The sequence below is a fragment of the Paroedura picta genome, chromosome 4, assembly GCF_049243985.1.
Source record: "Paroedura picta isolate Pp20150507F chromosome 4, Ppicta_v3.0, whole genome shotgun sequence".
Classification (NCBI taxonomy): domain Eukaryota; kingdom Metazoa; phylum Chordata; class Lepidosauria; order Squamata; family Gekkonidae; genus Paroedura; species Paroedura picta.
In genome coordinates, this window is record NC_135372.1 from 53,243,938 (window position 1) to 53,255,543 (window position 11,606).

The window sequence follows — 11,606 nt, forward strand, 5'->3', positions numbered from 1 at the left end:
GGGGGGTGGACAACAAGGCCATGGCTGGGCTATGATGAGGCAACACACAATGAGAAGCACTGATTTCTTGGCACCTTCCAGAGCCCCAAAAGGAAGGCTTCCCCTGGGCAGGGAGGATGTGGTTTTAGAGGGCAATGAGTTACAGGTCTAAGACAGATCAAAGGGGCTCTGGTGTGGTGATACAGTTGTGAAGGCCTCGAACTGGGGACATGTCCAGTGAGGACACAAAAGCTTACCTGGCCATCAGACCTATTTAGGGGAGGGGATTCCAGGAAAGGGACAGACGACTCCCCAGTAGAGGGGCCTCACAAAGAGGTAGGAGTTGTGAGTGAGGCAAACCTGGCTGGGAAAGACCAGAAAAGGCATTCACAGGGCTAGGTGAATGGGGTGGGCCAAGGGAGTTACGTGCCTCCTGAAGCACCCAGGTTCACTACATGGATGGCTACCCAGCAGAAGGGGACCGGTGGCCCAGCATGGGACTGGGATGGAATCCCCAGGGCGCTGCTAGAGTTTTACTTAAGTGTCGGGTTACCAAAAGAGGTTAGCAGAGGCTCCCTCTCCCCTTGCCAGACAACATATTGTTTGTTAAATTTGAATAATAGCTGTGGCCTCTTTTGCCAGTGCATAAGGAGTGAGCATTGTCCTTTAGCCACGTGCAGGTCAAAACCACTACAAAGTCTGTACACAAAGCTCTCAGCATCACAGGGGCAAAGCAGTATACTCAGCCTTTTTGCACGGGGATCTTTGTTGCAAATTGTTTGCGGAATGAAAAATCGCCATTTAAAATAGTGGAATTCGTCGTTATGCATACCTGCCTTTGTAGTGGAATCAGTTGCGTTTTTTAGCGTTTCCCACAGGCTTCCGGTCTCGGCAGAAATCGCTAGAAAGGAAGCGCTATTGCCAAGCTCGTCCCGCCCCTGGCCGTCAAGCAGCCAATGGGCAGCCGTTAGCATGCTCCCAAACAGCCCCTTTCCCTTTAAGGAAGGTTTTTTTTAAAAAAAAAAACAGACCCATTGTAACGAATCTGGGTAGATTCGTTGCAACGGAGAGACCCATCCAGCTGCCTGGGGTGTTTGAGCTGTCGTTTGATCGGTTGATCGTTAACATGCTGCCTCAGAGTGGAAAAAAAAAATCCCCCCCCCTCTCACGGGCCCGATTTTCGGCTGAATGGAATGTGTGAAATGTGTGTGTGAAATGTGTGTGCTTAGTGACTGAAGGGGAGGGACTGAAGCCGGAAAGCCTCTGTTTGAGCTGTCATTTGATTGTGGCCACGCTGCCTCAGAGTGGAAAAAAAATCCCCCCTCCCCCCCTCACAGGCGCGATTTTCAGCCGAAACAGAAAAATAAAGGGAAAATACATCAGCAAACGGGCTTCTGCGGGCTTCATGTGACTGTAAACAGCTCTGAGGAGGGACTGCAGCCTGGGAAGCCTCACTGGCTAAACGGAGGCTCGCCGGTGCGTTGATCTCCACTCGCTCGGGGAAAAAAAATGGCGATCGCTTCGCCGGAAGTTTGGAGGACAGGCTCAGGAGGAGGGACTTTGAAGAAACCGCAACAATGAGAACGCACAGGTCTTTTTCGCTACTGTTGCAGATTGGTTGCAGGAGTGTATCGCTTTCCGGAGGGTGAATCCACTTTTTGGGATTCCCCTAAAAGCGCTGCAATGAAGCGCTTTTTGCTGATTGGTTTCAGGAGTGTTGCAGATTGTCTACGACGTCGTGCGTTAAGGCAAATTAGTAGCGTTTTCAATTAGCAACCATTGTGCTATTTTGAAGCCGTGCAAAAAGCCCCTTAGTATCTTCTCCCCTAGTGTAGAGAACAACAGACACTGTCCCAGGGCACCTCAGCCATACACAGTCATGTTTTATGCATGGGTACCAGCACTGAAGTTGTATGATCAGGTGAGCTTTGTATAGGCCTGGTATAGGCTGTTCCCAAGTATTTTATCTTTCTGATCTGGATAGCAAGTGACAGAATTAGGACTTGGAATGGTTAAGACACAAATGGAAAGACTTTGGAGGGGGGCGGTTTGGCTTTTAGGCTTCCAGTTGTCTATCCTTATTGTATATTTGAAAACTATTTTTCCACAATTCAGTAGCGGCACATGCCTTGAACACTGAGCACCTCTACGTCTTTGAAGCTTGTTCAGACAAATGCACATTCCTGTCTGCAAAGGGTTAGCTGGAATGTCTAGCAACAATTTTTTACATTTTGTATAGTCGTTTCTATCCCATGCACTTAGCCCATATCCCTAATGTAGTTGAAAGCAGTGGCAAATCTGTTTTAAATTAAGAGAACATACATACAGTAGGAGAAAAAGCCACAGAAAAATCCACAGGCATACTATATTTAAACAGACCCCACCATCCCTGCATAACAATTAAATATATCTGCTTTTTAACTCCCCAGCCCACTTCCACCAAGAAAGTGAGTTCTCAGCTATTTTTTAAAATACTGAGATAATAATCCTAAAAGTCAGTTTAATTTTGGAAATATAAAACCATTGGACAGAGAAACTATTAACTAAATAGTATTTGCATAGTTATTTAAAGAAGAAACACCTATCAAAGTGATTGTATCCTGTTAATTTCTGAACTCTGATGATAAATTCTTAGTTTTTAAAATAAAGGGAGGGGAAGCTATTTATTTTAGCCTGATTTTAAGATTTGAATTTAATACAATAAATTCATGACAGATTTTACACATTACAATTTGCCTTCTGATATGACAGAAAGAGGAAAGATTCATATAATTGTTAATACTGGGGTTTATGTAAATTAAAAACTGGTGTGTGGGTCTTTTCATTCTTTTAATTCAGATTTCTCTCAAAGGTTGGCAGCTGTCAGTATATGCGGCACCTGTAGTGAAGGCTCGATCCATGGTGAGTCCCAAGCTCTGATGAGTCAACGGGACCATCCTGTGTCCCAAAATCATGATATTTTTTTCCCCCAAGACTCTTTTTTTTTAATTATTATTATTTTTTATTATTATTTGTTCTTATAAAAAGTATTTACAGAAAGGTAAAGGCAAAAAAAAAAAAAAAAGCAACCAGCTGATAAGTATCGTCAATACACGTATATCATACTTAGTGTAGTCTGATATTATCTCAAGAGATATATAGTCAGTTCCCATTACATATTGGTCCTAATCTAACAGTTACTGCTGTCTTTCTTAAGAAAGTCCAGATAATCACTCCACTGTTCATCATATTCTTCCGGAGATCTCTTCTTAACAATGTTAGTGAGTCTTGCCATTTTTGCTAAGTCCGCTAATTTGTCAAGCCATGTAGAAATAGTTGGAGTCTCAGTCGCCTTCCAGTGCTTCGCCCACACCAACCATGCCGCCGTAGTTGCATGGAAGAAGAGGATTCTAGAGGAAGTTGGTAAAGCACTTGGGTGGAAGCTTAGCAACATATATTCAGGCTTCATTGGGTATCGCATTTTAAATATTTCCTGTAACACCATATGTATTTTAGCCCAATACTTTTTTGCTTTCTCACAATTCCACCACATGTGATAAAAAGAACCTATTGCTTTATGACATTTCCAACATTTATTATCAAACCTATCTGAGATTTTTGCAATGACCTTTGGAGTAATATACCATCTATAAAACATCTTATACCAGTTTTCCCTTAAAATTTGGCTGTTGGTTTGTTTAGGAATTTTAGTCCAAACTTGTTCCCATTCCTCCATAACAATTATGGAGCCCAGGTTTTGCATCCATTTAATCATACAATTCTTTACTTGTTCTGACACAGTCTTGTATTTCAAAAGAAGTTTATAGATCTGGCCCTGTAGGTGTGGTTTTTTGAGCAATAACATGTTTTCAAAATCACTAAGAGGCGAGTTTTTGTCCACTCGAATCTCAAAGTCTGTTTTTAGTCTAACTTTCAGTTGGTTATACTCCATCCATCGTAGCTCATATCCTTCTTTGTTTAATTCTTGCAGACTCTTGAGCTCACCTGTTCTCGTTAACAAGTCCTTGTACATTGGGCATGTTATTCTTTTTTGCTGCTGTCTGGAAAAATACGCCTCTATTGGCGATTTCAGTAAATATAATGAGGAGCAAAGTCTTTTTTTGTATGTATTCCAGATCTGTAGAAGGGATCTTGTCCAAAAGTTGACCTTAGGTTTTTCCTTTCCTTTTGTTTTCAAAGAGGGCCAGAGCATTTCATGAAAGCTTTGCTTACTATCTACCTTTTCCAACACCAAGTCTCTTGTCATTGGATCAATTATCCAGTCTGCCACTGCTGTCAGTGTTGCCGCATGTAGGTATAATTTTAGATTTGGGACGCCCTGTCCCCCTCTCTTCTTGTCATCTTGTAAAATTTTAAAGGCAATTCTTGGCCTCTTATAGTTCCAGATGAACTTATTTATTTCAGACTGCCATTTATTTACCACAGAGTCGTTAATATCTATTGGCAGGGTTTGAAAGAGGAAGTTAAATTTTGGTAATATTGACATTTTTACTGTGGCCATTCTTGCTGACCACGAAAGGTTCAAGCTGTTCCACTTCTTAATGTCCTGGTGGATTTGTAACCAGAGCTCCCCGTAGTTGTTTGCAAACAAGGTATCAGAGCGGTTTCCAATTTGGACTCCTAGATATTTGACCTTTTTAGGGTTAATCTCACACCTTAGTGCCCTTTTGGTTATCTCTATATTCAAGTCTGACATGCCAAATAGCATAACCTTGGTTTTAGAGAGGTTTATCCTGTATCCAGAGTGTTCCCCAAAAGTGTTTATCTCTTCAAACAACAAAATCATGATATTTTGATCCCCAAAGGGGTCCCTTCCCAGCAGCCTCCTAGCCAGCTTGGCGTAGTGGTTATGAGTGCGGACTTCTAATCTGGTGAGCCGGGTTTGATTCCACATTCCCTCACATGCAACCAGATGGGTTACCTTTGGCTCACCAGAGCACTGATAAAGCTGTTCTGACCAAACAGTAAAACCTGGGTTCTCTCAGCCTCACCCACCTCACAGGGTGTCTGTTGTGGGGAGAGGAAAGGGAAGATGAATGTAAGCCACTTTGAGACTTCTTCAGGTAGAGAAAAGCAGCATAGAAGAATCAACTCTTCTTCTTCTTCTTATAGCCCTTCACTCACTCCATGCAAAAACAGAAGACCAAGGCACTCTGAAGGAAAGACAACATGAGAGGAAGTCAAAGGGAATATGGGGTAGATCATGGGACAGTGCGAGAAAATATCTGTAAGGATATACCTTGCCAACTGAAGACTTATTTCTAAGGGATATATGTAGAGGAAGACATTGAATAGGATGGCATGGAGAAAGACAGAAATCCTTAGGTATTTGGCATGGAGCCCTGAAGAAAGGGAAAGTATGCCTGGAGAAAGAATGTAAATTTGGCCTTTGGTATGGGAGTTGTTGGGTGACCATCTCATTATATGGGGAACTATGGACCAGTTATTGTCATAGCAATCCTAGCTCTCAATGGCCATTGTAGCCAGATGAGCTATTCAATGCATATGGAAATGGGTGAGAGGAGAAAAGGATGCTGTGGCCAACATGACAAGTTCTTCAGTCTGCATTGCTAAGGTCAACAGGTGAGTACCCAAGCAAGGGGAGACTGATAGACAGAAATGAGTCTATTCATGAGTGCCGTGGCCTAATTATGTCTCCCATATTGGAGAACATACATTTGCTCTGAACGCTGGTGGGCGTGTAGGACAGAAGATTCATGGCTAGAGTGGAAAGATCAAGCCATGTGGCGGCCTTCTATAACCATTGCTCCAAGGGATTACAATGGGGGGCTCAGGGGACTCTCCAAGGTATGTCATGGCCATGACCTTGGCGGACCAGTATTTTCCCTCCCTAATGCAGGAGCAACCTCGTTCAACAGAGGGTGTCTGGAAAGAGGAACATTCTGCCTCCACCAAGCTCTCAACTTCCCCCTCACACTTGATGCCAGGCCCCCCAACTACTAGCCTGGACTCATGGAAGGCCCACACATCCCCACAGAGTTCATCCCTCCAGGCAGACAGTTCAGAATTGTGAAAAGCAATACTTCCTTTTATGTGTGTATCACAGATGCATGCAAGCCTAAACTGCTTCTTCCCATACATAGGAAGACTCCGCTCTGCAACCTACACACCAAGGACCACACCCACGGCAGGAGATCTGTTGAAGGACTCAGCATGGTGGCCAGTGTCCAATCCAGACCACAGATGAGGGGAATTACTTGTCCCAAATGAGCTGTATGAGTGCTGAGGACCTTGGTGATGTCCTGGAAAGGCTTAAGAACAATCTGGGTGAAAGTCAGCCACTCAGAAGAGTTTATGCTCAGCTCCTCTTCACCATGTATTATTGGATTCAAGAATATCACATCCTGCACAACAGCCCTCTGCTCCACCAATGTATAATCAAATATGTGGAATTCCATTGGGTGGGCATGTCCTGGAGTAGCTTGTGTTCTGGAGTGCCCATCTATGCTTTCCTGATATGTAGCCTCCATGTAGACCAGATGCTGCAAGCAAAGTGCTGGGCAAGCTGACAACAAGTCTCCAAAAACGATCACGTTTCCAAAGTCTTATGAAGACTTCACCACACTCCCCGGACCAAGAGCCTCCTTGACTATGAGATGCAAAGTGTGAGCCATGCATACAAAGCTTCCCATACTGACAGCCCAAACAATAGACAACATGTTTGCACCCCGGTACACCTTCCCACTGCCCAGCCACACATTCAAGCTCTCCTCAATAACCATAGCGATGTTTCTCGAGGTGTGTGCCTCATCCAACCCCTGAGTGTGCAAAAAGAACAATTTGTATTCTGGAGGAAGTACATCACCCCCACCAAAGATTATAGGGTTTTGTAAAATATTAAAACAAAGAGCAAGACTTCTTAAAATTTAGTTCATGCTTTTTCTATGTTTTAGGCTTTCTTTGAGTTTGAGGTCCAGACTAGAGGCACCCCAGTGGCTCTAATCCTGTAATTCACCATATGCAGAATATCTTCCCTATAAGACAAAGCCAGTTCATGCAAGATTTATATCAATAAATTTTACTCCTCTGGCTTTAATGCTCCCTTCTGCCATGACAGTTATTCTGAAGGGATGGGGTATCTTGCCAGCTCTTGTTATCCCTGCTAAAGGATTTTCAAGAAAAACAGAACTCATGATCCCTTTGTTTCAGACCTTGAAGTACATCTGTTCTGAATGTCTACTGTCTGTTCACCGCAATCTTAACCAGGTACAAATTCTTGCCAGAGGTGCTCGACCTAAGGGCCATAATTTAACATCACGATTGGTTCCAATGACTCTCGTTTGGCTACACTGCACTTCAAAATAAATAAGAGCTCCCTTAGGAGGGTCTTGTAGATCTCTGACCTCTTTAGCTAGTGATCTATCACTCTTTTAATAAATGGAACTTATCTACAGAGATGACTGGAATGGATCCATGTTATTGCATATTCTTTACTTTTCTAAAATGTCTTAATTCGTTTTGGCTGACTAGGTTTTTATACTCTGTTTTAATTAGTTTTTCAAATTGGCTTCGAGACACTAGCACTGCAGATATTACAGTTAGAAACACAGCCCTAACCAGAGTTACCCACTCTTCTAAGCATTTTCACCTCAATTGACTTAGAAGAGCATTAGTTTTATTTAGGACTGCAGTATCCTGAATGCTTTTACACATGTAAAGAGCATTGTTTTAGAAGAGTTCATGTATGGGCCTATAGGCAATCCACAGGAAAGCTAACCAATTTTGCAGCAACTCCATTTTAGCTGCAATATCTCTATTTCTGTGTTCCCCTTTTGTGACTTGGATCTGTGAGCTCCATGTTTCATCAAAGCAGTTTTTTTGTTATTACATTTACTAAATGTTAATGCTAGCAGTGGAAACAGACAAAAGGGGGAAATTCTCAGGAACAATTTTCGCAAATATTTATATCCCCATTTTCTTCCTAGTGCGGACCACTAAGGAGTACATGACATAGTTCTTCCCTCCATTTTATCTTCACAACCACAACCCTGTAAGGTAGGTTTGTCTGAGAAATAATGTCTATGGGTGGGGATTCAAACCCAAGTCCCCTAAATACTACTCTGATTTTCTTACCACTTGCCTACACTGGAAGAGGGCATATTGGGAAAACCATATCATACCACGTGTATAATTTACTTGGCATGTTGGGGGGCAACTCACTCCTTAAAAACAGAAGGCTGTTGGCTCAGAGCCTTGGAGGCAGGGCATTAATTGTAGAGAAACTTTTGCATATTGACCATTTTCTCAACAATATTTTATTAGAAATTTTAAAATACAATCAAAAGAAATGATTATAAATCAAACTGATATCTGTTACACTATGTTCTTACATTAAAAAATTAAAACCACTTCATATTTTTTTCATATCTATTCCTTTAGTCCTCAAATCCTGCAGAAATCCAACTAATTACAAATGCTGCACTTATTTTCTAGTTAAAATAATGAATTTGGATATTTGTACACATTCTACCCTCTTTTTCAACCATTCAACCATTTTCCAAGTCTGTATCATCTAGTTCCATATCATTTAGTTCCTTTGTTTCTTATGGCTAATAATGTAGATCTCACAGCTCTTTACTTGATTCTCCTTCATTTATTCTTCAAGTTGTTGTAAAAGTTCCTTTATCTATTGCATAGAATCTTCCCAACCTTCTTTATTTATAAATACAAAAGTCAACTAATTTCACAATAATCCTATAGTCCAAATGTCATATGAGTTTGTTTCAGATCAATTCCATAGTCCAGTAATTCAGTCATGGAATAACCACCCTTGTGTTATTAGGCACTTCTGCTGCTAAATAATTTTCAAAGCAACAGAACTTCTATAAATCTTATTTTAGTTTGGGGCTCCAGGAATGTAAACAAAAAAATGTCTCAGCAATTCAGTGTATCTAAATTATCCAACTGCACATTCATCGATCAGAAAAAGCTTTTGAATATTTTTTTTTAATTCCAAACAAAATGCAACAAAATAATCTCTTGTTAGAAAAATTAGTGTCTCAAAAGCTGTAAGTTCTTTACACTTTTCTCTGCTTTTCACAAAATAAGTCATAAATCTTTAAGTGATAACATGCTAGAACTAACTGCAAGAAAAAAGAATTCTCTTCATAGGAATCTGATCTCATCATAGATAAAACCTCCATTCATCAATTAAGTCCATTGTTAGTCAATCATATAGGAAATGTGCCTGGGCTGACTTAAAAATACAAATTCAGTTTGGAGCAAAGATAAAACCAACAGCTCTGCTCTGACTGAAGCAGCAAAAAACTTCCATTTCTCATTAGCCATACAGAAAACAAAATGGGTATCAGAGGCATGCATAGTTTATCTCTTGATTTTTCTTTTATCTAGGGAAATTGACCAGGAGACACCCTCCCCAGGTTATTCAGGTCCATATTGTTCTTCTGCTGAAGCAAGAAACATTGAATCAGCCATCTAGGCCACATGACATATTGAAGAAGATGGCTGGAGATCTTCTGTGGTGTATGCACAGCTCATATGTGTTTCTGGACAGAATATTTGGCCTCACTTTCTTCCAGTTCTCTCTACTGATTCTTAAAATAGCAGTCAAGCAGCAGCCTAGCAGGAGTGTTATGGCTGTACATGGAATTAAATAAAAAGCAACCCAAAACTCTCTCCACATTTTCCTACTAGTGCCCGACAATAAATATTTCCTATCTTCTCACTGAAAACTCTGCATTTGCCATTCTTCCTCTTTGTGACTTATTTGTTTCCTTTCACAAGGTGAAAGTGGCTTCCTGAAGCAAACTTGCTCCCATCCCTGTCAGTCTGCCATTATGGAGATGTAGTAAAACAAATGACATGAATTTCTATTGGGAAAAGGGGAAAGACTAGAAGGCCCGCTGGATATAGTAGAAGCCAGAAATCACATCTTATTTGCATAGGGTCCATTGAAATACATTACAACACACAAAAATTGCAATGGAAATGCAGAACAGATTAAGAGAAACTTCCCAAATAGATATTCCAGTTAATTTTTAAAGTACATCCCACCCTTATGCCCATAGGGGACTTTTTAGGGGGCTGGACTGGCAGCTTTCCAACCAACTTGCACCAAAACTGAAGTTTCAAGAGAACTGAAAAAAGGGGACAAATTCCACAGGTCCATGAACAATCTGCTCCAACTCTCTATTTACCTAGCCATAGAAGAACAAAAGTTCTGTGTCCCGCACAAAGGAAGGAGGGAAAGTGAACTGTGGCTGTCTGTAGCTTGTCTATGAAGGTATTGTCTGGAAGCACTCTGTGCTCCTTCTCCAAAAGGATTTGATTGGAAGGAGAAAATATCAGTGCTCAATAAATCAGGAGAAATCAGGAGAAATCACCTAGCAGCACCTGAACTTGAAAACAACATGGATATCTATCCCGCATTGGGATTTATTAAGAATATGGGGGGTGGGTGGGTCTGGGCTGTCTTCTTGGCCCGTACTCTTCTTTCCAGCCTACATAAGGCAGAGCCGCCATAGCAGTAGTAAAGGTGGGGGAAGGGAGAAAAAGGAGGACTAAGGATACAGATAGTGATGTCACTTCCAGGGATGTGGCAGAGGCGTGGTCAGCTGACATTACTTACAGGGCTCCTTGAAGTCTGAAACATTATTTCAGGGGCTTCTTCATGATTCATGATATACTTTTGTATATTTTATAAGAATTGATGTCGCTTGATAAAGCTATGCAGCAAAACGCATTGGGATTTATTAAGAATTCTGAATATTAAAGAATCAACAGGTGACTTGCACAGTGAGAGTCAAACTTCTTCCAGGATTTAACATTCTGGGAGTTTAACATTCTGGCAGAGGTGGCGAGAGTGCTTGCCACGGCCCAGTGAGCCAGCCGCGGCAAGGGGGGAGCGCCATGCGCTTTTGCTGCGGCGACAGTGTTTGCAGTTTCATTTCGCTAAGAATACTGGATTCCTTATAAGATTCTGGAAAATAAGGATAATAACCTGAAACTATTATTTTTGTGTATATTTTCAGCTCAGGTATTTCATTATGTACACCCCTATCCAGCATTAGTTCTCATGGAGAAACCTCTTTTGACAATACAATCCTACAAGAATTACTGGAATAATTTTGCATATAATATACAAATCAGTGAATAGTAATCTGTGTTAATCTTTGAAACTCCATTGGAGCACAAAAGAAGAGCTGAATAATAAGTGGCAGGCATAATAAATAAAATAAAATAAATACTGTCAGTTTTGTCTTGATATACAGTCAAGAATATTTACTTTTTTCATATTAAAAGATCCTACTCTAGTTCATTCCATTCATTGTTAGGTCTTTCCCAATACCAAAACAACTGTAATTTTATACTTGAGTGGGAGGTAATGACAAAGCTTTAGTAGTGAAAAGAATGAGTAACAATTAGGGCCATTTCGCACGGCTTCAAAGTAGCACAATGGTTGCTATTTGGAAACGCTACTAATTTGCCATAACCCACGACGTCGTAGACAATCTGCAACAATCCTGAAACCAATCAGCAAAAAGCGCTTCGTTGTGGCGCTTTCAGGGGAATCCAGAAAAGTGGATTCACCCTCCGGATAGCGATACACTCCTGCAACCAATCTGCAACAGTAGCGCTAAAGACCT

General features: G+C 41.2%; 1 protein-coding gene across 7 annotated transcripts in view; it reads left to right on the forward strand.

Moving 5' to 3' along the window:
• The window catches only part of LOC143835362 (uncharacterized), a 143,885-nt gene extending 133,559 nt beyond the window's left edge, over window positions 1-10,326 (forward strand). For 2 of the 7 annotated variants that reach the window (XR_013230112.1, XR_013230109.1), the window contains 3 exons: window positions 2,831-2,880; window positions 5,092-7,995; window positions 9,352-10,326. Coding sequence is in view for 1 of the 7 variants with exons in the window: in XM_077332851.1 (XP_077188966.1) it covers window positions 2,831-2,880; window positions 7,926-7,949 (74 nt within the window). In the remaining 6 variants the exon portion in view is untranslated. The remainder of the gene's footprint in view (window positions 1-2,830; window positions 2,881-5,091; window positions 7,996-9,351) is intronic. The other 5 variants (XR_013230114.1, XM_077332851.1, XR_013230111.1 and 2 more) reach the window with 4 other exon arrangements.
• Window positions 10,327-11,606: the final 1,280 nt, after the last annotated feature.